The following is a 21972-nucleotide window of genomic DNA, read 5'->3' as shown; positions in this document are numbered from 1 at the left end:
TGCTGCAGAATCATCTGTAGGTTGCCTCACGCCCGAATTACGCCAGAAAACCGTGCGTGTGAACATACCTTTTATTCTTGTGAAACGCCTAAAGGGTTAAGAAACTTTCTAAATGCTGTTTTGAATCCTTTGAGGGGTTGTGTTTTTAAAATGGGGTTATTTTTAGGGGCTTTATAGTATAGAAGGCCCTCAAAACCAGTTCAGAACGGAATCGGTCTCTAAAATAAGGCTTTTGACATTTTCTTGGAAATGTGAGAAATTGCTGCTAAAGTTCTAAGCCTTGTAAAGTCCTAGAAAAATAAAAGGACGTTCAAAAAACGATGCAAACATAAAGTAGACATATGGGAATGTGAAATAGTAGCTATTTTGTGTGGTATTACTATCTCGCTTACAAGCAGATACATTTAAATTTTAAAAAAAAACGCAAATTTTAGCAATTTTTCTCAATTTTGGTGTTTTTTATAAATAAACACTGAGTGTGTCGATCAAGTTTTACCACTAACTTAAAGTCCAATTTGTCACGAGAAAACAATCTCAGAATCGTTTGAAAAAATAAAACCATTTCAAAATTATTCCCACTTCAAGTGATACATGTCGGATTTGAAAAAAATGGCCTGGTCCTTAACCCGTTAGTGACCGCCCCATAGTGTTTTTGCGGAGGTCACTAACGGGCTTTATTCCAATGCAAGTGCCTTTTTTTACGGCATTCAACGTATGTGCCAATGTAAATGATTTTTTTGTATTTTTTTTTAATCTCCTCTCACCATGTAAGTTAGGTGAGAGGAGATAAAAAAAACTACTTGTTCGGCCCCTGCTGCTACCGATCGTGTCGTCGTGCCCCCCCCCACCCCTAACTGCCGGGGAAAAAAAAGAAAATGGCGCACGCATTGTAAATAGAAACTGATCAGGGACCCTTATAATTGGTCCCTGATCATATGATCACTGTGATATACCCATCACAGTGACCATAGTCCCATATTTACAAAATACAGCACAGGATTTGTGCTGTTTCCCTCCCTTCTCTCACTGTAGTTTATATGTGAGAGGAAAGAGAGAGAAATACTATACAAATCTTGTGCTGTTTTACTGTGGAAAAACACACCAGATATTCACGTTCCTATATTACCCGTAATTACTTGTGATCTCCGTAATCCTTTTCATTTTTTCGCTGATTTCGTTTTTATTGCTGTTAACTGCGGTTTACCTTATTTTATTTTAAAAAAAAATTGTTTGTGTTGCGTATATGTATGTGTATATATACTGTGTGTGTGTGTGTATATATATATGTGTGTGTGTGTGTGTGTGTGTGTGTGTGTGTGTGTGTGTATGTATGTATATGTATATATATATATATATATATATATATATATACACTACCGTTCAAAAGTTTGGGGTCACCCAGACAATTTTGTGTTTTCCATGAAAACTCACACTTCTATTTATCAAATGAGTTGCAAAATGACTAGAAAATATAGTCAAGACATTGACAAGGTTATAAATAATGATTTTTATTTGAAATAATAATTTTCTCCTTCAAACTTTGCTTTCGTCAAAGAATGCTCCATTTGCAGCAATTCCAGCATTGCAGGCCTTTGGCATTCTAGCTGTTAATTTGCTGAGGTAATCGGGAGAAATTTCACCCCATGCTTCCAGAAGCCCCTCCCACAAGTTGGATTGGCTTGATGGGCACTTCGTGCGTACCATACGGTCAAGCTGCTCCCACAACAGCTCTATGGGGTTGAGATCTGGTGACTGCGCTGGCCACTCCATTACAGATAGAATACCAGCTGCCTGCTTCTTCCCTAAATAGTTCTTGCATAATTTGGAGGTGTGCTTTGGGTCATTGTCCTGTTGTAGGATGAAATTGGCTCCAATCAAGCGCTGTCCACAGGGTATGGCATGGCGTTGCAAAATGGAGTGATAGCCTTCCTTATTCAAAATCCCTTTTACCTTGTACAAATCTCCCACTTTACCAGCACCAAAGCAACCCCAGACCATCACATTACCTCCACCATGCTTGACAGATGGCGTCAGGCACTCTTCCAGCATCTTTTCAGTTGTTCTGCGTCTCACAAATGTTCTTCTGTGTGATCCAAACACCTCAAACTTCAATTCGTCTGTCCATAACACTTTTTCCCAATCTTCCTCTGTCCAATGTCTGTGTGCTTTTGCCCATATTAATCTTTTCCTTTTATTAGCCAGTCTCAGATATGGCTTTTTCTTTGCAACTCTGCCCTGAAGGCCAGCATCCCGGAGTCGCCTCTTCACTGTAGACGTTGACACTGGCGTTTTGCAGGTACTATTTAATGAAGCTGCCAGTTGAGGACCTGTGAGGCGTCTATTTCTCAAACTAGAGACTCTGATGTACTTGTCTTGTTGCTCAGTTGTGCAGCGGGGCCTCCCACTTCTCTTTCTACTCTGGTTAGAGCCTGTTTGTGCTGTCCTCTGAAGGGAGTAGTACACACCGTTGTAGGAAATCTTCAGTTTCTTGGCAATTTCTCACATGGAATAGCCTTCATTTCTAAGAACAAGAATAGACTGTCGAGTTTCACATGAAAGCTCTCTTTTTCTAGCCATTTGGAGAGTTTAATCAAAGCCACAAATGTAATGCTCCAGATTCTCAACTAGCTCAAAGGAAGGTCAGTTTTATAGCTCCTCTAAACAGCAAAACTGTTTACAGCGGTGCTAACATAATTGCACAAGGGTTTTCAAGTGTTTTCTAATCATCCATTAGCCTTCTAACACAGTTAGCAAACACAATGTACCATTAGAACACTGGAGTGATGGTTGCTGGAAATGGGCCTCTATACACCTATGTAGATATTGCATTAAAAACCAGACGTTTGCAGCTAGATTAGTCATTTACCACATTAACAATGTATAGAGTGTATTTCTGATTAATTTAATGTTATCTTCATTGAAAAAAAACTGTGCATTTCTTTAAAAAATAAGGACATTTCTAAGTGACCCTAAACTTTTGAACGGCAGTGTGTGTGTGTGTGTATGTGTATATGTGTGTGTATATGTGTGTATGTATATATATATATATATATATATATATTAAAATACGAGAATTTTTTTTTTACATTTTGTTTTAGTTTAGTGTAGCAAAATAATGAATGGCAGAAGCCGATGAGTGTTAACTGCAGAGCAGGCATACACCATGCTGTGCTCTATCAGTTCCGGCAACAGTGCGGATACTGCGTCAGAAGCAGAACTTGGCTCAGAAAGCGACAAGTTCTGCTTCTGCCACTGGACCCCCCCAGCCCTATGGGGGTGAAGGGTCAGGAGCAGGGCCTAGTAATGGAGTCCCTCCCGCAATGTGGGATCCTGCAGTTTCTTTCTACCCCCCCCCCCCAAATTCCGCCATATACAGCGACGCCAGGCATCAACATTGATGTCGCAAATTTTACTCCCTATAATTTTTTTCATTTGTTCATAGGCGATCAGGTCCTGGAACTAATTGTCCAGCAGACAAATTTATACCCAAGGCAATTAGCCACCCAAAATCCTAGGTCTTACTATGCCAGAGGATGGATCCCCACAACCGTCTGTGAGATTAAAAATATTTTGGGAATTACCCTAAACATGGGGATAGTAAAAAAAACCTTCTATCCGCTCCTACTGGGCTACCAGCGCTATCCACAGCACCCCTGTATTTGCTGCTGTCCTGACCCGAACGCTCTATGAGACTATCATGCGTTTCATGCACTTCTCAGACATCTCCCAAATCCCCCCCAAGAAGTGACCCAGGACATGATCGCCTCAACAAGTTGAGACCCATCATCTCCCTCCTATCTGAGTCATTTGTAAATTTATACACCCCAGGCCAAAAAATAGCGGTAGACGAATCCCTTATGTCCTTCAAGGGCCGTCTATCGTTTCACCAATACATCCCCTCCGAAAGAGCCCGATATGGTTTGAAGCTTTATAAGGTGTGCGAGAGCACAACGGGCTATACCTGTGGCTTTTTTTTTTATATATGAGGGCAGGGACCGCCGCCTTAATCCCCCAGGATGCCCAGAGGATGTTGGCATTATTGGGAAAATTGTCTGGGAACTCATGGTGCCATTCCTACAGAAAGGGTACCATGTGTACAACGACAATTATTACACCAGTGTCCCCCTGTAGAAGTCCCTCCATGCTGCTAATAAAGGGGCCTGTGGGACGGTCAGCAAAAATAGAGCCGGCTTCCCTCAACAACTGGTGTCCAGGCGAATAGAAAGGGGTGCGACACTCTCTTGCAAGCGACCAGTTGCTCGCTGTCAAATGGAGTGATAAAAAAGGTGTACATGCTGACCCCCATGCATGAAGACACCACAGTGGCAGTGATAGAGAGGGGCGCTACCTCTGATGAGAGGAAACCGGTCTGCGTGGTGGACTATAATAAGTTCATGGGGGGATTCGATCTATCTGACCAGGTCCTACAACCGTACCTGGTCAAGAGGAAAACTAGGGCCTGGTATAAAAAGGTAGCGATCTACCTCATACAGATGGCTACTTATAACAGCTATGTGCTGTACAAGACCCAGGGAACGCCGTTTCCTCCAATATCGGGAGAACATTTTAGAGCACCTCCTGTTTGACTCCCCTGCAACGGAAGAATCCTGTGAGTCAGAGGAAGTCAAAAGGCTCATTGAGCGCCACTTCCTTCACCCTGCCACTGAGAAAAAGGAATATACCCAAAAGAGATGCCAGGTGTGTAATAAACATGGAAGGAGGAGGGATACCTGGTTTTACTGCCCCATGTGCCCTTCAAATCCAGGCCTGTGCAACTTCCCCTGTTTTGAGACCGATCACACCGTTTCGAATTATTCATTTTATATATAATTTAGGGAACACCAAAAAGGGTGGGGTGGGGGATTCATTTTAGGGAGTCCATTTCATTTATTCATATTTTTTTGTTTAGTTTCTGGGGAGGGAGGGATTCTCACGGGGAGGTAGTAAAGTGTATTTATTTCAGACTGTAAAACTAATTTTCCCCTATATATTTATTTTTTTTTTTTATACATTTCTTGGACAATTAAATCCTGGACATGATCACTCACAAATGAATACGGTTTATTGGCAGGAGCCCACATCTGTCTACTCAGAACATGGACCCCACAAGTGTTCTTGAAATAAAAAATAAATTTGGGCATTGCATTTATTAGTAGATAAATCCAACACCTGCGGCCTAAGCCACCCCTGAATTAGAGGAAATCGTGCATTTTAGCAATGATTACAAGAATAAATTGGGGATGTATTTCCTTTTTCTTATGACTATGTCCTGCCACATACGGCTGTTACATTCCTAATTCTGTACCGTGATACGGACATTATATTTTTTTTTTTGGAGGAGGATCTCTAATAATTGAGCTGTTCCTTATCAATACACCATGGGCTTTGTTACGGTTCTTCTGGAAATACTGACATCATTTTGGGGATTAGTGATCCTTTACTGTTCCTATAGATGGGTTTTGGACACTTCCCCTTTATATATTCTGTAGGGGATTGGTTGTTTTGTGCACATAGCGGTTCCTACCTTGCTGGGCAGGGGCCTGTTATGGTGTACCGCGTCACTTGGCACGGTCGTCCCTCATAAGGATTGATGGAGCCAAAGAGACGAAAAAAAGCTTGTCATGGCAGCCCTGCAGGTGTTCTTCTATCTAGTGAACAGACTCGAGTTTGCAACATAGTTGGATACATTTTCCTCCATTTGGGTATGTTCACACTGAGTTTTTTTGACGCGGACAACGCGCCGCAAAAACCGGCCGAAAATTCCTCCCATTGATTTCAATGGGAGGCGGAGGCGTCTTTTTGTCGTGAGACGGTTTTACCGACAGGGACATGCCCTATCTTCGGGCGTTTATGCCTCTGACCTCCCGTTGACATCAATGGGAGACAGAGAAAGCGTATTTCGGTGAGTTTTATGCCCGCGGCGCTCAATGGCCGCGGATGAAAAACACTGTGAAAATCGGCGTGCAGGCAGAGGAAAATCTGGCTCAAACTTCCAAACGGAAATTTGAGGCAGAATTTCCGCCTGCAAAAAACTCAGTGTGAACATAGCCTTTGTTTGAAGATATTGCCCATCACTCCAGTACAGTTTATTTTTTCCTCTCTGACTGATTTTATATTAGGACAGAATTCTGTCCACAATGACATCATAATGGCACAGATGCGGGACAACTGCTTCTTTAGCAAGAAATAGTCAAATACATCTATAGCGACATGCATCCGTTATGAATACACGGCTTCACTTCTCTTCTGTATGCCGCACAAATTTATTAATGTGGCATATTTCTAACAAAATAACCTTCTACCACATGTCTCTTCTATTTTATCTGGAAATTGAATAAGAATTTGAAGAAAACATATACCCATAGTGTCTGAAATAATACCCATTATTTCCTCGTTCAAAAAATGTTTTGGTCCGCATGCTCACTACACCACTAGATGAATACCTTTAGGGATCTGGTTTTTAAAATGGGGTCATTTCTGTTTTTTATTATTATTATTATTATTATTATTATTATTATAATTATTATTCAATTGTGCCCTGAAAGCCAAAGGGTACTCCCTCTCTTTTTTGGCCCAGCCACACATCTAATAAGCAGATTGGGGCAACAATGGGAGTATTTTTGAAAACAGGGTGATAGATTTTGGGGTGTGTTTCTTAATTTTCATATTCGCTTTACAAAGAAATCGGTCTTCAAACTGATACTTTTATGAAAAAGTGAAACTTAATATTTTTTCACCTGCTATGCATTCAATTTAGCAAAAAACTGTGGGGTCAAAATACTTACTATACCCCTAGATAAATACCTTAAGGGGTCTAGTTTTCAAAATGGGGTCATTTGTGGGGGTTTCCATCATTCTGAGACCTATGAGCCTCTGAAAACCTGACTTGGTGCAGGAAAACAAAATGTACTTCAAAATTTATAAAGTTATTATTAAATTTGTAAGTCCTCTAAATTGCTGAAAATGTATTTTATTTTTTTCAAACGTGCTGCCAAAATCAGTAAAGAGATGGAAATATATTTAATTAAAAAAAATTGTACATTATGTATGTACATATGTGACATTTTGCAGTTAAAAATAGGGAAAATGTTAATTTTTACAAAATTTCTTACATTTTTCTATTTTTTAATTAATTTCCACAAATTGTAACAGTCTACTTTTACCACTAAAATAAAGTACAACATGTGACGAAAAAACAATGTCAGAATTACTTGGATATTCAAAACTTTCGCAGAGTTATTCTCTGATAAAGTCAGACATACCAGATTTTACAAATCGGGCTTAGTCATTAAGGGGTTAAAGAGGCTCTGTCACCACATTATAAGTGCCCTATCTCCTACATAATCTGATCGGTGCTGTAATGTAGATAACAATCGTGGCTTTTATTTTGAGAAACGATCAATTTTGAGCAAGTTATGAATTTTATATTTATTCTAATTAGTTTCTTAATAGACAACTGGGCGTTTTTTTACTTTTTACCAACTGGGCGTTGTAAAGAGAGGTGTATGATGCTGACCAATCAGTGTCATACACTACTCATCGTTCCAGCCCAGCTTGTTTCACTGCGCACACACAGCGTGATCTAGCGAGATCACGCTGTGCTGTCATTCACAGCGAGATCACGCTGTACTGTGTGGGTAAGTCCCACAGAAACTTTACCGAAGTGTCGGGAGTGTGAATAGACCGCATCCTGGCTCGATGTGTGAGTGACAGCGCAGCGTGATCTCGCGAGATCACGCTGTGCTGTAATTCACAGCGAGATCACGCTGTGTGCGCAGTGAAAGAAGCTGGGCTGGAACAATGAGAAGTGTATGACGCTGATTGGTCAGCGTCATACACTTCTTTACCACGCCCAGTTGTCTATTAAGAAACTAATTAGCATAAATCTAAAATTGTTCATAACTTGCTCAATTGATCGTTTTTCAAAATAAAAACTACTGTTAACATTACAGCGCTGATCAGATTATGTAGGAGATAGGGCACTTATAACCTGGTGACAGAGCCTCTTTAATTCTCTATAAATCCTCCATACTCTGCAAAGAAAAGTAAGCCAGAATTCCTCCATAGCAATGTAAAAGACTCCTTGCAGGTTGGCACAACCAGTTGTTAGGTTAAGGGGGGCAATTACTTTTTCACATGGGTGATATAGGTTTGAATACATTTTTATCCTCCAATAAATGATTGAAAAGCTGCATTTTGTGCTTACTCTGTCTTTTATTTTAAAATTAGTTGGATGATTGGAAACTTGTGGAAATGTGGCAGATTATCAAAGATAGAAGAAATTGGGTGAGAGTCAAATACTTCTTCACAGTACTGTATGCTGGACAAGGTGGTCTGACACACAATCGGCATACCAATTCATCTCAAAAGTGTTGGTTATAGTCCGGGTTCTGTGCAGGATACTAGAGTTCCTGGAACAGGAAAGAGTCTGCCCCCAAAATGTTGTCACACAGGTTGGAAGCATAAAATGTCTTCGGTAGCCTTGACATAACCCTTCACTAGAAATGAGGGGCCTAGCCCAAACTCTGAAAAACAGCCCTAGACTGTCATCCCTCGTCCACCAAATTTTCCAAACTCGTCCATCAGACTGCCAGATAGAGAAGGGTGATTCGTCACTCCATAAAACACGTTTCCCCTGCTTGAGTCAGTGGCGGCGTCCTTTACACAACTCCACCCGACGCTTGGCATTGTGCATGGGGGTCTAAAGACTGTGTGCAGCTGCTTGATTATGGGAACCCATGCCATGAAGCTCCTGCACAGTTCTGGTCTGCTATGACTTCCAGAAGCAGTGTGGAACTCTGGTGAGTGATTCGATAATAGTACTAACAGTGGATGAAATTTCACAAGCTGACTTGTGGCATAGGTGCCATTCTATGAGCGTGTCACATATGCATGACTCCGAATAGTGGCATTCTATGTACGGATGTACTTTACCCTTGATGCATTGCTTTTAGGGTAGAATATCTCTGTATGTAGGGCATCCGACAGAGTCTGTACAGCAGCACTGAGAGGCTGTACTCTGTACTAAGGAGCCCCACAGCCTCTCTGCGCTGTCGTAAAAAGGGTTTCGCTTATCAAAATTTGGTGTATTGAAAAAGTAAAGTAGTAGCCCATGGTAACCAATCCAGTCTCTGCTTTCATTTTCCTGATGACCTAAAAAATAAAAAGTGGATTCTGATTGGTTACTATGCGCAACTACTCCAATTTACCTTTACGCCAGTTTAGATACATCTCCCCCATTGCCTTTCTTATTTTTGTGACTAGATGAAGACTTCATAAAATAACAAATAGTCGTCTTATTACAAACACAGATAACTGACATAACTTCTTACACAGCACTATTATTACACCGCACTATAGTGACCTATCTCCATATAACCTCATATACATAAATGACTGTTTATGGATGCCTTCGTTTGTAGAAAGTGTTCCTCCGATATCATCGTCTTCTCTGTCACAAACGGTTTATTCCTCTTGGTGTTGTGGTTGGTTCTCCTGGTACACGGCTAGTTCTGTGGTAGATGTATCCCTCTCCAATTAATGGCTGTCATGTTTTATCTTGCTGATGTATGACTGATACTTTGTACATTCTCAACTTCTGGAAATTTATGTGGTCCTGGATAATGGATTATAAATAGATAATTGTTACTGGAGTTTTCCCATGATAAACATTAACGACTTATCGATGTTATAAATGTTTGATCCCTAAAATCTCCTTGTTTGCATAGAACAATGTTGTATTTGGCTGAGAGTCGGCTTTAATTTTGACAGCATGATTGATCAATAACAAAGTGACTTTCGATGAGAAGATAATTCAAATGTGACAACCTCTCGTCACTTTTGCAAAAATGTCCGCCATAAGAAAACCGAAAAATGTCAACAACTCTGAGTAAAACAAACTTTGGCTGCTGCTCTAACTTCCGATTTACAAGTACATGCCATGGAAAAAATGTTTAAATGGCTCTTTTTTTTTAGGACAGCTAGTCTCCAAATTAGATCGGATAATGGATGTCACATTAAACAAAGGTGAAAGACCAGCTACAGTTGCTTCCAGTGGGTATGCCTAGTGTGCTAGCAGTATCAGGACATCCGTTCTGGGGTGGAGGACACACATAACTTTAGAAACTTTTGAAACCCATTAACCAATGACCGGAAACGAAGTGGCCTTCATGACATTTTAGTTTGTGGATTGTGGGTGGACGTGAATCTACACTTTAAAGTATATATTCTCATGTAACACCGACACTTTAAACAAACGTATCTGTAAGATGCTCCTAAAAGGTCAAACTAGTGGGTGCACCCACTGTACACCTCCTAGAACCAGAGTTGTAGACTCTGCTTTGCATCCTGCTGAAAAGAACATTTGGGAGGAGCATTGTAAACTACTCTCAGCCAATCAGCACCACTGGGATATTAGTGCCACTTGCATCCTGAGCCTTTTATTATGTGCTTCATTTATGTATTTTACTTTATAGTTTGGAAGCTGTACTGCCTTCTATGAAGATCTTGGATGCCGTAAAAGATCATCTTCATCAACCTGTTTGGATAAATGCTGACATACTTACTGGACCTGGCGGAAATGTCAAAGTGGATGCAAGAGCATTTCTTCAGACTGTCACCTCATTCTTCCCAGATGTTACGCTATCATTGGGCTGGACAACTGCATGGCATCCTGACAGACGTAATAAAGGTATAACCCATGTATGTTACTCATAGCATTATTTCTGGGCTTGTTACTTCCCACCACATTCTGTTAAGCGTTTTACAGGATACAAGAGAATGTTTCATACTGTACAATTATTTTGCTCTTTATGGACCTTTCTTTTGTGGTAAAGATGTTATTCTTAAAGGGGTTGGCCAGGAACACCTTTTATTTCTATTTTAACCTAATGTACAATTAACTTTCTAATATAAAAGTAACTTCTAATTGACAGTCACGTGACCACATTCAGAGTAAACTTAATTTCCTGTGACGCTCCATGTCGTTGCTCAGCCAGCAGTTCCGGTTTGCAGAGGCACGGCGCGTCATCCACTACGTTTACAGGCAGGGGGCTGGGCGGATGTTTCATGAGCTCTGCAGAGCTCTTCCTCTAGTCCAACTGCCTGTAAACCTAGTTGATGACGCGCCGTGCCTCTGCAAGCCGAAACTGCTGGCTGAGCAAAGACACAGCATCATCTCTCAAAGTACATGCCTCCTCCCCCTCTTGTCTCGTCATTCACACCCCCTCTTTCTTCTTTTTCCTCTGAGTTCCCTCACTGCCTGGCCACAGCCTGGACGATGAGCGAAGAGGAGGGGGGGGGGGGGTGTACGAGGAGAGACGCGGCAGCCAGGCAGCGAGGGAACTCCGAAAGAGAAGGAGGGGTGTTAACAACAAGATAGGGCCGAGATGTCAGGGGCTTCCACAGAGCTGGAGTTCCGGGCAGAGGGCTAGTATAGGCTCTGCTCCGGGACTCCCTGACATCACTCTCTATATATGGGGTGATGGTGGTTATAAACAGGGATGATGGGGTAATACACAGGGATGATGGGGGTTATATACAGGTTGTTCACAGGGATGATCGAGTTATATCATCCCTGTACATAACACCCCCCATCATCCCTGTGCTTTAGCCCCATCATCCCTGTGTGATTGCTGGGTGTTTGTGACTGGGCTGGGTGCCTGTAATTAGAGCAGAGAATGACCTGTGAACATAGAGTGGTGTGGCAGTATGCAGACAGCTGAGATACTGTGGAGGAAGGATGTAAACTGTCTCCTCAGATGCAGCAAGGGATCATGGGTATTGTGGGTTACCGGAACAGAAGCAAGGGATATAAACAAACAAAGAGCAGCAGTGAGGATTGAGATCAAACAGAAACTGGTTAGAAGGTTATTAGGGGGTTATAGGGAAGGCAAACCGAGGCAGACACTTTTTAGAAAATATTTTTGTCCTGGCCAACCCCTTTAACCCCTTCCCGCACCTTGACGTTAATGCACGTCAATTTGAGCAGTCACTTCGCGCACCTTGACGTGCAGTAACGTCAGTGCTTTGACAGTTAACCGCCGCGCGGCGGTTAACTGTGCAGGGTGTCTGCCCTGCATTCCCGTTGCCGATCAGCGGCCCATCGCCGCTGATTTCGGCACTTAACCCCTTAATTGCAGCGTTCGATTTTGACGGGGGCTGGTTGATGGTACCCATGGCAACCGGACGCCAGACAATGGCTTCCGGGCTGCCATGTACAGAAGCCTATGAGGACCACTCGCAGGGTGGTCGTGGTAGGCTTCCTGTCAGTGTGACTGTTACGTCACAATGACAGTTGGAATGCATTACACTACGTGTGTAGTGTAATGTATTCCAGCAGTGATCAGAGCTGCAAGTCTAAATGTCCCCTAGTGGGACAAGTGAAAAAAGAATAAAAATGTTTTAAAAAAAGTGTAAAAATAAAAGTTATAAGTGATTTAAAGAGGCTCTGTCACCAGATTTTGCAACCCCTATCTGCTATTGCAGCAGATAGGCGCTGCAATGTAGATTACAGTAACGTTTTTATTTTTAAAAAACGAGCATTTTTGGCCAAGTTATGACCATTTTCGTATTTATGCAAATGAGGCTTGCAAAAGTACAACTGGGCGTGTTGAAAAGTAAAAGTACAACTGGGCGTGTATTATGTGCGTACATCGGGGCGTGTTTACTACTATTACTAGCTGGGCGTTGTGTATAGAAGTGTCATCCACTTCTCTTCACAACGCCCAGCTTCTGGCAGTGCAGCACTGTGACGTCACTCACAGGTCCTGCATCGTGTCGGCACCAGAGGCTACACTTGATTCTGCAGCAGCATCAGCATTTGCAGGTAAGTAGCTACATCGACTTACCTGCAAACGCCGATGCTGCTGCAGAATCATCTGTAGCCTCTGGTGCCGACACGATGCAGGACCTGTGAGTGACGTCACAGTGCTGCACTGCCAGAAGCTGGGCGTTGTGAAGAGAAGTGGATGACACTTCTATACACAACGCCCAGCTAGTAAAAGTAGTGAACACGCCCCGATGTACGCACATAATACACGCCCAGTTGTACTTTTACTTTTCAACACGCCCAGTTGTACTTTTGCAAGCCTCATTTGCATAAATACGAAAATGGTCATAACTTGGCCAAAAATGCTCGTTTTTTAAAAATAAAAACGTTACTGTAATCTACATTGCAGCGCCTATCTGCTGCAATAGCAGATAGGGGTTGCAAAATCTGGTGACAGAGCCTCTTTAAACAAGAACTGCTTTTTTTCCCTATAATAAGTCTTTTATTATAGGAAAAAAAATTAACACGTAAAAAAAAGTACACATATTTGGTATCACCGCGTTCGTAACGACCCCAACTATAAAACTATAATATTATTTTTCCCGCACGGTGAACACCGCAAAAAAATTAACGAAAAACAATGCCAGAATCACTATTTTTTGGTCACCACCCCTCCCAAAATATACAATAAAAAGTGATCAAAAAGTCGCATGTACGCCAAAATAGTACCGCTACAAACTACAACCCGTCCCGCAAAAAACAAGCCCTTACACAGCTTTTTTGACTGAAAAATAAAAAACTTATGGCTCTCAGAATATGGTGACACAAAAAATAAATTATTTTCTAAATAAGTTATTTTATTGCGCAAACGTTGCAAAACATAAAAAAAACTATATACATATGGTATTGCCGTAATTGTACCGACCCACAGAATAAAATATAATGGTCAAACGCTGTAAAAAAGAAATAAAAATCATTGTCAGAATTGATGTTTTTTGGTCACCTGGCTTGCCGAAAAATGGAATAAAAAGTGATCAAAAAAATGGCATGTACCCCAATATGGTACAAATGAAATCTACAGATTGTCCCGCAAAGAATAAGCCCTCACACGGCTCCGGTCGTGAAAAAATAAAAAAAGTTCTGGCTCCCAGAATATGGCGAAGCAAAATGTGCAGTGTTCCAAAAGCGGATAAGATCAGGCGCCATATATAAGTGCCACAAAGGCCACATATCTGCGGATTATTATTTATTTACCGCATTATTATACCCTCTTATTATGCCCCTGATGTACTCTGCCCAGTCTACATTTGCCCCCACATTATAAACTGAAATACCAGCAAAACGCCAGAGCTACTACCAAGCAAAATCTGCGCTCCAAAAGCCAAATGGCGTCCCTCCCTTCTGAGCACTACAGCGTGCCAAAACAGCCGTTTACGTCCACCGATATGGCATCACCATACCCGGGAGAACCCGGTTAAAATTTTATGAGGTATTTGTGGCACAAACTGGGCACAACATATAGGGCACTAAAATGGCACATCAGTGGAAAATTTTAATTTTCACTCTGCACCATCCACTGCGCGTTAAACGCTTTGCGCACCATGACTTAATAGCATGTCGTGGTGTGGGGGGTGATATATGGAGCGTCTCACTCGATGAGCCCGCGCCATATGCTGCGGGTGTCAGCTGTGTATTACAGCTGACACCCGGGACTAACGGACAGAAACAGCGAACACGCTGTTACAGGTGCCTGTAAAAATGACAATATACTGCAATACATTAGTATTGCAGTGTATTCTACCAGTGATCTAACGATTGCTGGTTCAAGTCCCCTAGGGGGACTAATAAAATGTGTAAAAACAAAGTCCAAAAGGAAACCCTTTTCACATTTTTTCTCTAAAGTAATGTAAAAAAATACACAAAATTGGTATCGCTGCGTCTGTAAAAGTCCAAGCTATTACAATATACCATTATTGAACTAGCACGGTGAACGCCGTGAAGAATAAAGAATTTTAAACTGCAAAATCAGTTTTTTGGTCACCTTCGCTCTACCAAAAAATTTAATAAGTGCTCAAAAAGTCTTATGTACCAAAAATGGTACCAATAAAAACTACAGCTCCCGCAAAAAATAAGCCCTCACACCACTCTATTGACGGAAAAATAAAAAAGTTGTGGCTCTCGGAAAGCGGGGAGGAAAAACGAAAAAGAAAAAGCAAAACATGGTTCAGTTCGGAAAGGGTTAATTACTTTCTAATGAAAAAAAACATTTATGACCACATGTGGGGTATAGCCGTACTCGGGAGAAATTGCTTTACAAATGTTGGGGTGCATTTTCTCCTTTATCCTTTGTGAAATTGAAAAAATTCAACGTTTTAATGGAAATAATGTTGATATTAATTTTCACGGCCTAATTCTAATAAATTCTGCAAAAGACGTGTGGGGCCTAAATGCCCACTATACCCCTAGATAGATTCCTTAAGTGGTGTAGTTTTTAAAATGGAGTTACTTTTGGGGGGCTTCCACTGTTTCGGTCTCTCAGTGACTTTGCAAATTCAACATGACACCCAAAAACTATTCCAGCTAAATTTGAGCTCCAAAAGCCAAATAGCGCTCCTTCCCTTCTAAGCCCCGGTGTGGGTCCAAACAGCAGTTTATTACCACATATGGGGTATTTACGTAATCAGGAGAAATTGCTTTACAAATGATGGGGTGCTTTTTCTCCTTGATTCCTTGTAAAAATTAAAAATGTCTAAGTTCTTACAGAAAAAAAGTTGATTTTTACCTTTACAGACTAATTCCAATGAATTCAGCAAAACAACTGTGTGGTCAAAATGCTAACTTTACCTCTAGAAAAATTCCTTGAGGGGTGTAGTTTCCAAAATGGGGTCACTATTGGGGGGTTTCCACGGTTTTCATCCCTCCAGTACATTGCAAACGCGACACGGCACTGAAAACTATTCCAGCAAAATCAGAAATCAAAAAATCAAAATGGTGCTCCTTCGCTTCTGAGGCCTACTGTGGGTCCAAACAGCAGTTTATTACCACATATGGGGTATTGCTATAATCGGAAGAAATTGCTTTACATATGTTGGGGTGATTTTTCTACTTTATTCCTTGCAAAAATTAAAAATTTCTATGTTTTTTTCACAAAAAAAAGCATTTTTCATCTTCACATACTAATTCAAATAAATTTAGCAAAAAAACTGTGGGTTCAAAATCCTAACTATACCCATAGATAAATTCCTTGAGGGGTATAGTTTCCAAAATGGGGTCACTTTTGGGGGGTTTCCACTGTTTTGGCACCACAAGACCTCTTCAAACCTGACATGGTGCCTAAAATATATTCTAAAAAAAGGAGGCCCCAAAATCCACTAGGTGCTCCTTTGCTTCTGAGGCCTGTGTTTCAGTCCATTACCGCACTAGGGCCACATGTGGGATATTTCTAAAAACTGCAGAATCTGGGCAATAAATATTGAGTTGCATTTCTTGGGTAAAACCTTCTGTGGTACAGAAAATATGTATTACAAATGAATTTTCGAAAAAAAGAAAACATGAAATTTGTAAATTTCACCTCTACTTTGCTTTAATTCCTGTGAAACACCTAAAGGGTTAAAACACTTTCTGAATGCTGTTTTGAATACTTTGAGGGGTGCAGTTTTCAAAATGGGGTGATTTATGGGGACTTTCTAATATATAGGGCCCTCAAAGCCACTTCAGAACTGAACTGGTCCCTGAAAAAGTAGGCTTTTGAAATTTTCTTGAAAAAATGAGAAATTGCTGCTAAAGTTCTAAGCCTTGTAACGTCCTAGAAGAATAAAAGAACGTTCAAAAAACGATGCAAACATAAAGTAGACCTATGGGAAATATAAACTAGTAAGTATTTTGTGTGGTATTACTATCTGTTTTAAAAGTAGATACATTTAAATTTCGAAAATGCTAATTTTTGCTAATTTTCTTGGTGTTTTTTTACAAATAAATATTGAATTTATCGACCAAATTTTTTCCCTAACATAAAGTACAATATGTCACGAGAAAACAATCTCCGAATCACTTAGATAGGCAAAAGCATTCCGAAGTTATTACCACATAAAGTGACACATGTCAGATTTGAAAAATCGGCTTCGTCCTGAAGGCCAAAACAGGCTCAGTCCTGAAGGGGTTAATATTACGTGAATTCGGATGTCTCCAAACTATTCTAGAAAAAAGCATGGAATGGTATAGGTAAATATAATCCCCTATAACATTTTATCCATATATACCTGATGTTATTGAGGACATGAGTAGAGATTTTAACCTGTTCTGTGAACCCTGAACCATAGTGAACTTTTTTTTATGGCAAGCCCAGCATTTCTTTGTTTACCCTGACTCTGAACTCTCTTCTATTTTATATAGTAAAGTGTCATTAAAGGAATTTTCTTCCCCTGTCTTTGCCATAGTAATGTATAATGGTGAAATGCTTTTAGGCAGATTTAGACCTTTTTCATCATTTTCATGGCATGATCTGTTTACAGGTCCAGAACATTTCGATAAGTCATCTGCCAGTGGTTGCTCCTTCCTTTTTTGTTGCATGCATCCTTTTGATTGTATCTACTTGGGTAGTAATAGTTATCTGCAGTCTGCACCAGGCCTAAGAGGACGCAAAGCTGCTGGCAGCATAAAACATCGCAAATAACTTAGTAATAATTAACTTTGCCCAAAATGTGAAGCATTAAAAACAAATCTAAGTAGAGTCTTGTATAAGGCTTTATTCATGCTTCCATTTCTCCAGATTTGTAATTCCCCTGAAGGGCATCATAGGCTACTTTTTTACGCTGTTCTACCTGGGGAAAAAAAACTAAGCAACAGAAAATCTGATGTGCCCTTTAAAAGGATGTGGATTCCTTTAGGATCTGTAACGAAACAGATCCGTCTTGTTCGATATGGATCTTTTAAACAAAACCTATGATGCTAGTGTTTACAGGAATAATATACAGCGTATAATTTTTTTTATTATTTTATTTTTTTTTTACTATATGGGGACATGATCCTCTTTTTTTTTTTTTTTTTTCTCCATGGTTTCCAAGGAAACTTCCTGTTCGCTTACCTCTTTGAGATAAGTGAGGCATAAATGGTCCTGACCCTGAACATCTATTTGTGTTCCATCACTCAATGATGTGATCGCTTTTGCATTCAGAAAATGCTATTATTCCTTTGGTAATAACTGTACATATTCAGTAGTCAATAAACTTCTCATCGAGTCTCTTAACCAGACGTAAATGCCTGTTCTCTGCCTCTGCTACCGGACAAAGAATGGCCTTGATGTAAAGAGCAGAACAGGTTGAAATTGTTCATGATGACGGTGTCCATATAAAGCTTGTATCTCATATATATGTATATATATATATATATAAAATGTGTGTATTAAAAAAAAAAATCTATCCGGTCCGTCTGGCTTATTTTCCTTGTATTCTTTACAAAGTGACCCTCTGTTCTGAAGGTCTCTAAAACCTTTAAAATGGCACTTTAGTGTGATTGGTGTATTACTATAACCAAATATGTTTTCCACTGTTCTGACTACCAGAACCACAGAAGAGGTTGTCCCAGCCACATATCGGTCATGTTGCAGTCAAGTGACATTACAGGGGCATCACACATACAGACTAGGACCTATCTGTATTCTTTTTGGAATGTGGGAAAACAATGGAGAACCCAAAAGACTCCCACGCAAACATAGGAAGAACATACAAACTCCACACAGATGTTGCCCAGGATTGCTGTGCTGGAGGGCAACCGTGCCAACAAAAGTAAAATAGTGTAATTTGCTTGTGTTTAATTTGACCCCCGTGTTTAATGGATGGAAATGTTGTCAGTCTGACTACAAACATGTATGAAATGCATAGGAGTTCTATATAAATCTTTTGTGCCCTAACCATACATACCTGTATAAAAGTAATGTGTAAAAGAATAGTGTGACATTTCAGTAATTCAAGTATTGTCAACATGTTGGTTTATGTCACTTTTACAGACATGTTTTCTAACGCCTGCATATAGGCATATAATATCTTGTAATAATATGTGTAGATACATGGCATCAACTACCAACTGCATTAGTTTGCTTTCTGATGTGTTGTAACTGGACTTGCTCATATCTGGTGTCTCTCTCCATTAAAATGAATGGGGGATATTGAAGCAGCCAAGTAATTTTAAACTCTTGGACCATATGAAATCTTACTTGACCTTAGGCCTCGTGCACACTTAAGTCACCGTTTTCACGGCCGCTTTTGACGGGTCCGTGAACCCGTTTTAGCGGCCGTGTAGTTTCCGTGTGCACTCTGTGTTTCCGTTTACGTGCGCCGAGCATGGTACTGTCCAGGGTGCTGAAAGAGTTAATGGGCTGCACTGATCGGTGGTAACTCTTTCAGCACCCTGGACAGTACCATGCTCGGCGCGCGGAAAATAAAATGTTAATGTAATAAAAAAAAAATAAGTTCATACTTACATTCCTCCTGTCCTGTCTCCAGCGACGACGTTCAATCCATGTCGCCGCTGCAGCAAATCACAGGCAGCCGCGGCCTCTGCAGCCAATCACAGGCAGCCGCGGCCTCTGCAGCCAATCACAGGCAGCCGCGTCACAAAAGAAGGTCGGACTGGAGGAAGAAGAGGGACTCGTCACCAAGACAACGACCGGGTACGTATGAAATGCTTTTTATTTTATTTTTAATCAGCAGCCTCGTTTCTCTTATCAGTTATTGATAGAGACAAGTGGCTGCCGATTAGTGTAATATTTTTCTAATGTTTTTCTGCCCGCCCGGCGGTTGCTAGGCAACGGCTCCGTCACACACGGACGGCACACGGATGCCTTCAGTTTTTTTGACGGCCCCATTGACTTGCATGGGCCTCACGGTCACGGAATCCCGGATCAAAGTAGGACATTCTCTACTTTGGATCGGAAAGGAGCAACGGACCGTCAAAAAAACTGAAGTGTGCATGGCCCCATTGAAATGAATGGGTTCAGGGTGCTATCAGTGACAAAAACAGATAGCACCCTGAAGGAAAAAACTGAAGTGTGCATGAGGCCTTAGTGTGACAAAAAAAGCGCTTGCATAATGACAATTTTTTTTTTTATAAGCCTGGTGAAAAAAAAGTGATCCATCCTCCTGGCTATCTACTTTTAAAATGGGCACAGTGAGCAAAACCATTCATTGAAGTCACTATACATTTTCCCAACATATCCAGGGGATATGCCACAAATGTCTGATAGGTGCAGGTTCCAGAGCTGGGACCCATATCTATGTCAAGAACCGGGTCACCCGATCCCTGTGTCGCGTCTGCCGTATCCAGGCGTGGAGAATGAATATGCACTGCTTTCTCAATTCTTCCCAATGGGAGTTTTGGAAACGGCCAAGCTAGCGTCTTAGATGGAAATAACCCTTTCAACTTTTGTTTTTCAGGCTACAGCTGGGAGATGATGAGAGAAATGGAGAACATCTGTAAAAATCTGAGCCAGCCTGTCACATTCCCAGTCAGAGCAGCCTTCGTGCGACAATCGTGGCCCCAGCTGCAGTGGTTGCTGCGGTCATCTAACAGGTAAAGTAGTATATATTTACCCTATTTGGATGATCATATCGACATTTATCCACATGTTAACGTTCTCTATTTGCATACTTCAGAGGCCTGGCTTGAGGTCATATGTTCTGGGTGTCATGACGGCACCAACAGGAGGAGCCTTGCAATTACTTTTTTATATTGAGTGAGCTAATTCGAATAAACTAAAAATCACAGGACATTGTTGTCTATCGTCCACACCGTGAACCTTTTCATTGTATTGACACATCTGCATTTCATTGTGTCACATATCACATAGCTTATTCAGTATTTCTAGCCTTGACTCGAGTTTTAGATTCAAGTCCACATAATCTTTTTCTTGCATTACTCCAGAATGAGAAAGGAGATACAGTAAGCCCAGTGCAAATAAGCCAAAAGCTTAAATGGAATGTGTCGCTATAATTTTTATTTTTATTTTTCAGTTAAACAATTAGTATTTAAGTGATTACACATGGTTTAAATTTTTTTCACAAGTCAGGAAATATTCTAAATTAGATTCTAATTTATAACATTTCCATGTGCTGGTCACTAGAGGGAGCAGTTCCCAAAATTGCAGCATGGTCACTGTGGTAAAGTAACCTCATTGATATATGCTGCAAATTTGGGGTGGACACACTCTCCTCTAGTGTCCTCACACAATCCCCCCTCCCTTCTTCTAGCTAGTGCCAGGAGAAGGAAGGGTTTGAATGTCTTCAAACCTCCTACACTGTGTGCCGCCATTTTCTGAGCGATTGCACAGTGTAGGAGGATCAGATACAGGGCAGTATATCACACGAACATAATACACACGAACATAATACACACAAACATAAATTACCTGCTCCTTCTGCCGCCTCCGCTGGTCTACGCTCCTCTTCCTTGCGCCTTCGCTTCGTTGAACATATGGCCGGAATTCGTCATCTTACTGTCCGGCAGCGGCTTCCGGTCCACATGAAAATGGTGCCGGTAATTCGCTCTACGAACGAGCTTCGTTTAGGTCTGTGTGGGAGCGGCGTATGCGCCGTTCCCACATAGACAGCGCACACAACTGAGAATGGAACGGCTCCCATTCGCATTCTCTATGGGGTTGTATGTTCCGCATTCCATCTCTGTATGTGTCGTTAATCGACACATACAGAGATGGAAAAAAAAATGGCAGCCCCCATAGAGAAGTAAAAGTCAGAAAACATGAGAACACAATTAAATAAAATTTTTGAAAATATTATATTGAATGCAATATGATAAAAAATAATAATGCATGACACCTTCCCTTTAATTCCATGCACTGACTTGCTGGTGAGCTTGTGATGGGCTTGTGTTTATCGACAGCAGCTAATCTGAACAAATAAAGCTACAGTGCATAGCATGGAGCAGTGACCTAGCAGCAACCTGAGCCTCTTATGGCACAGGAGGTAGTTTTCAGACTACCTCAGTTTCCACATAGACAATGCAGCTGAACTGGGGTCACTGATCCAACAGTGCCCATAAAAGGGAGTGACCTACACTATGGACTTTATCATGTTTTATATGTAGCCATCCTTTTTTGACTCTGCAACAGAAAACAACATTTCACGATGAGAAAAAAATCTCAGTGATTTACCTACGTTACAATTATACAATACAAAATAATTTAGTACATT

At 41.0% G+C, this 21972-nt stretch overlaps 1 protein-coding gene across 1 annotated transcript in view; it reads left to right on the top strand.

The window, feature by feature from the left end:
• The window catches only part of FAM151B (family with sequence similarity 151 member B), a 74281-nt gene that overhangs the window by 29955 nt on the left and 22354 nt on the right, over positions 1-21972 (top strand). The window contains exons 4-5 of the mRNA XM_075837842.1: positions 10476-10690; positions 20200-20335. Coding sequence (XP_075693957.1) covers positions 10476-10690; positions 20200-20335 — 351 coding nt within the window. The remainder of the gene's footprint in view (positions 1-10475; positions 10691-20199; positions 20336-21972) is intronic.

The sequence above is a fragment of the Rhinoderma darwinii genome, chromosome 1 (genome assembly GCF_050947455.1).
Source record: "Rhinoderma darwinii isolate aRhiDar2 chromosome 1, aRhiDar2.hap1, whole genome shotgun sequence".
NCBI classification, from domain to species: domain Eukaryota; kingdom Metazoa; phylum Chordata; class Amphibia; order Anura; family Rhinodermatidae; genus Rhinoderma; species Rhinoderma darwinii.
Note: the sequence above shows the minus strand (reverse complement) of the source record. Positions and strands in the feature narration are given on the sequence as shown.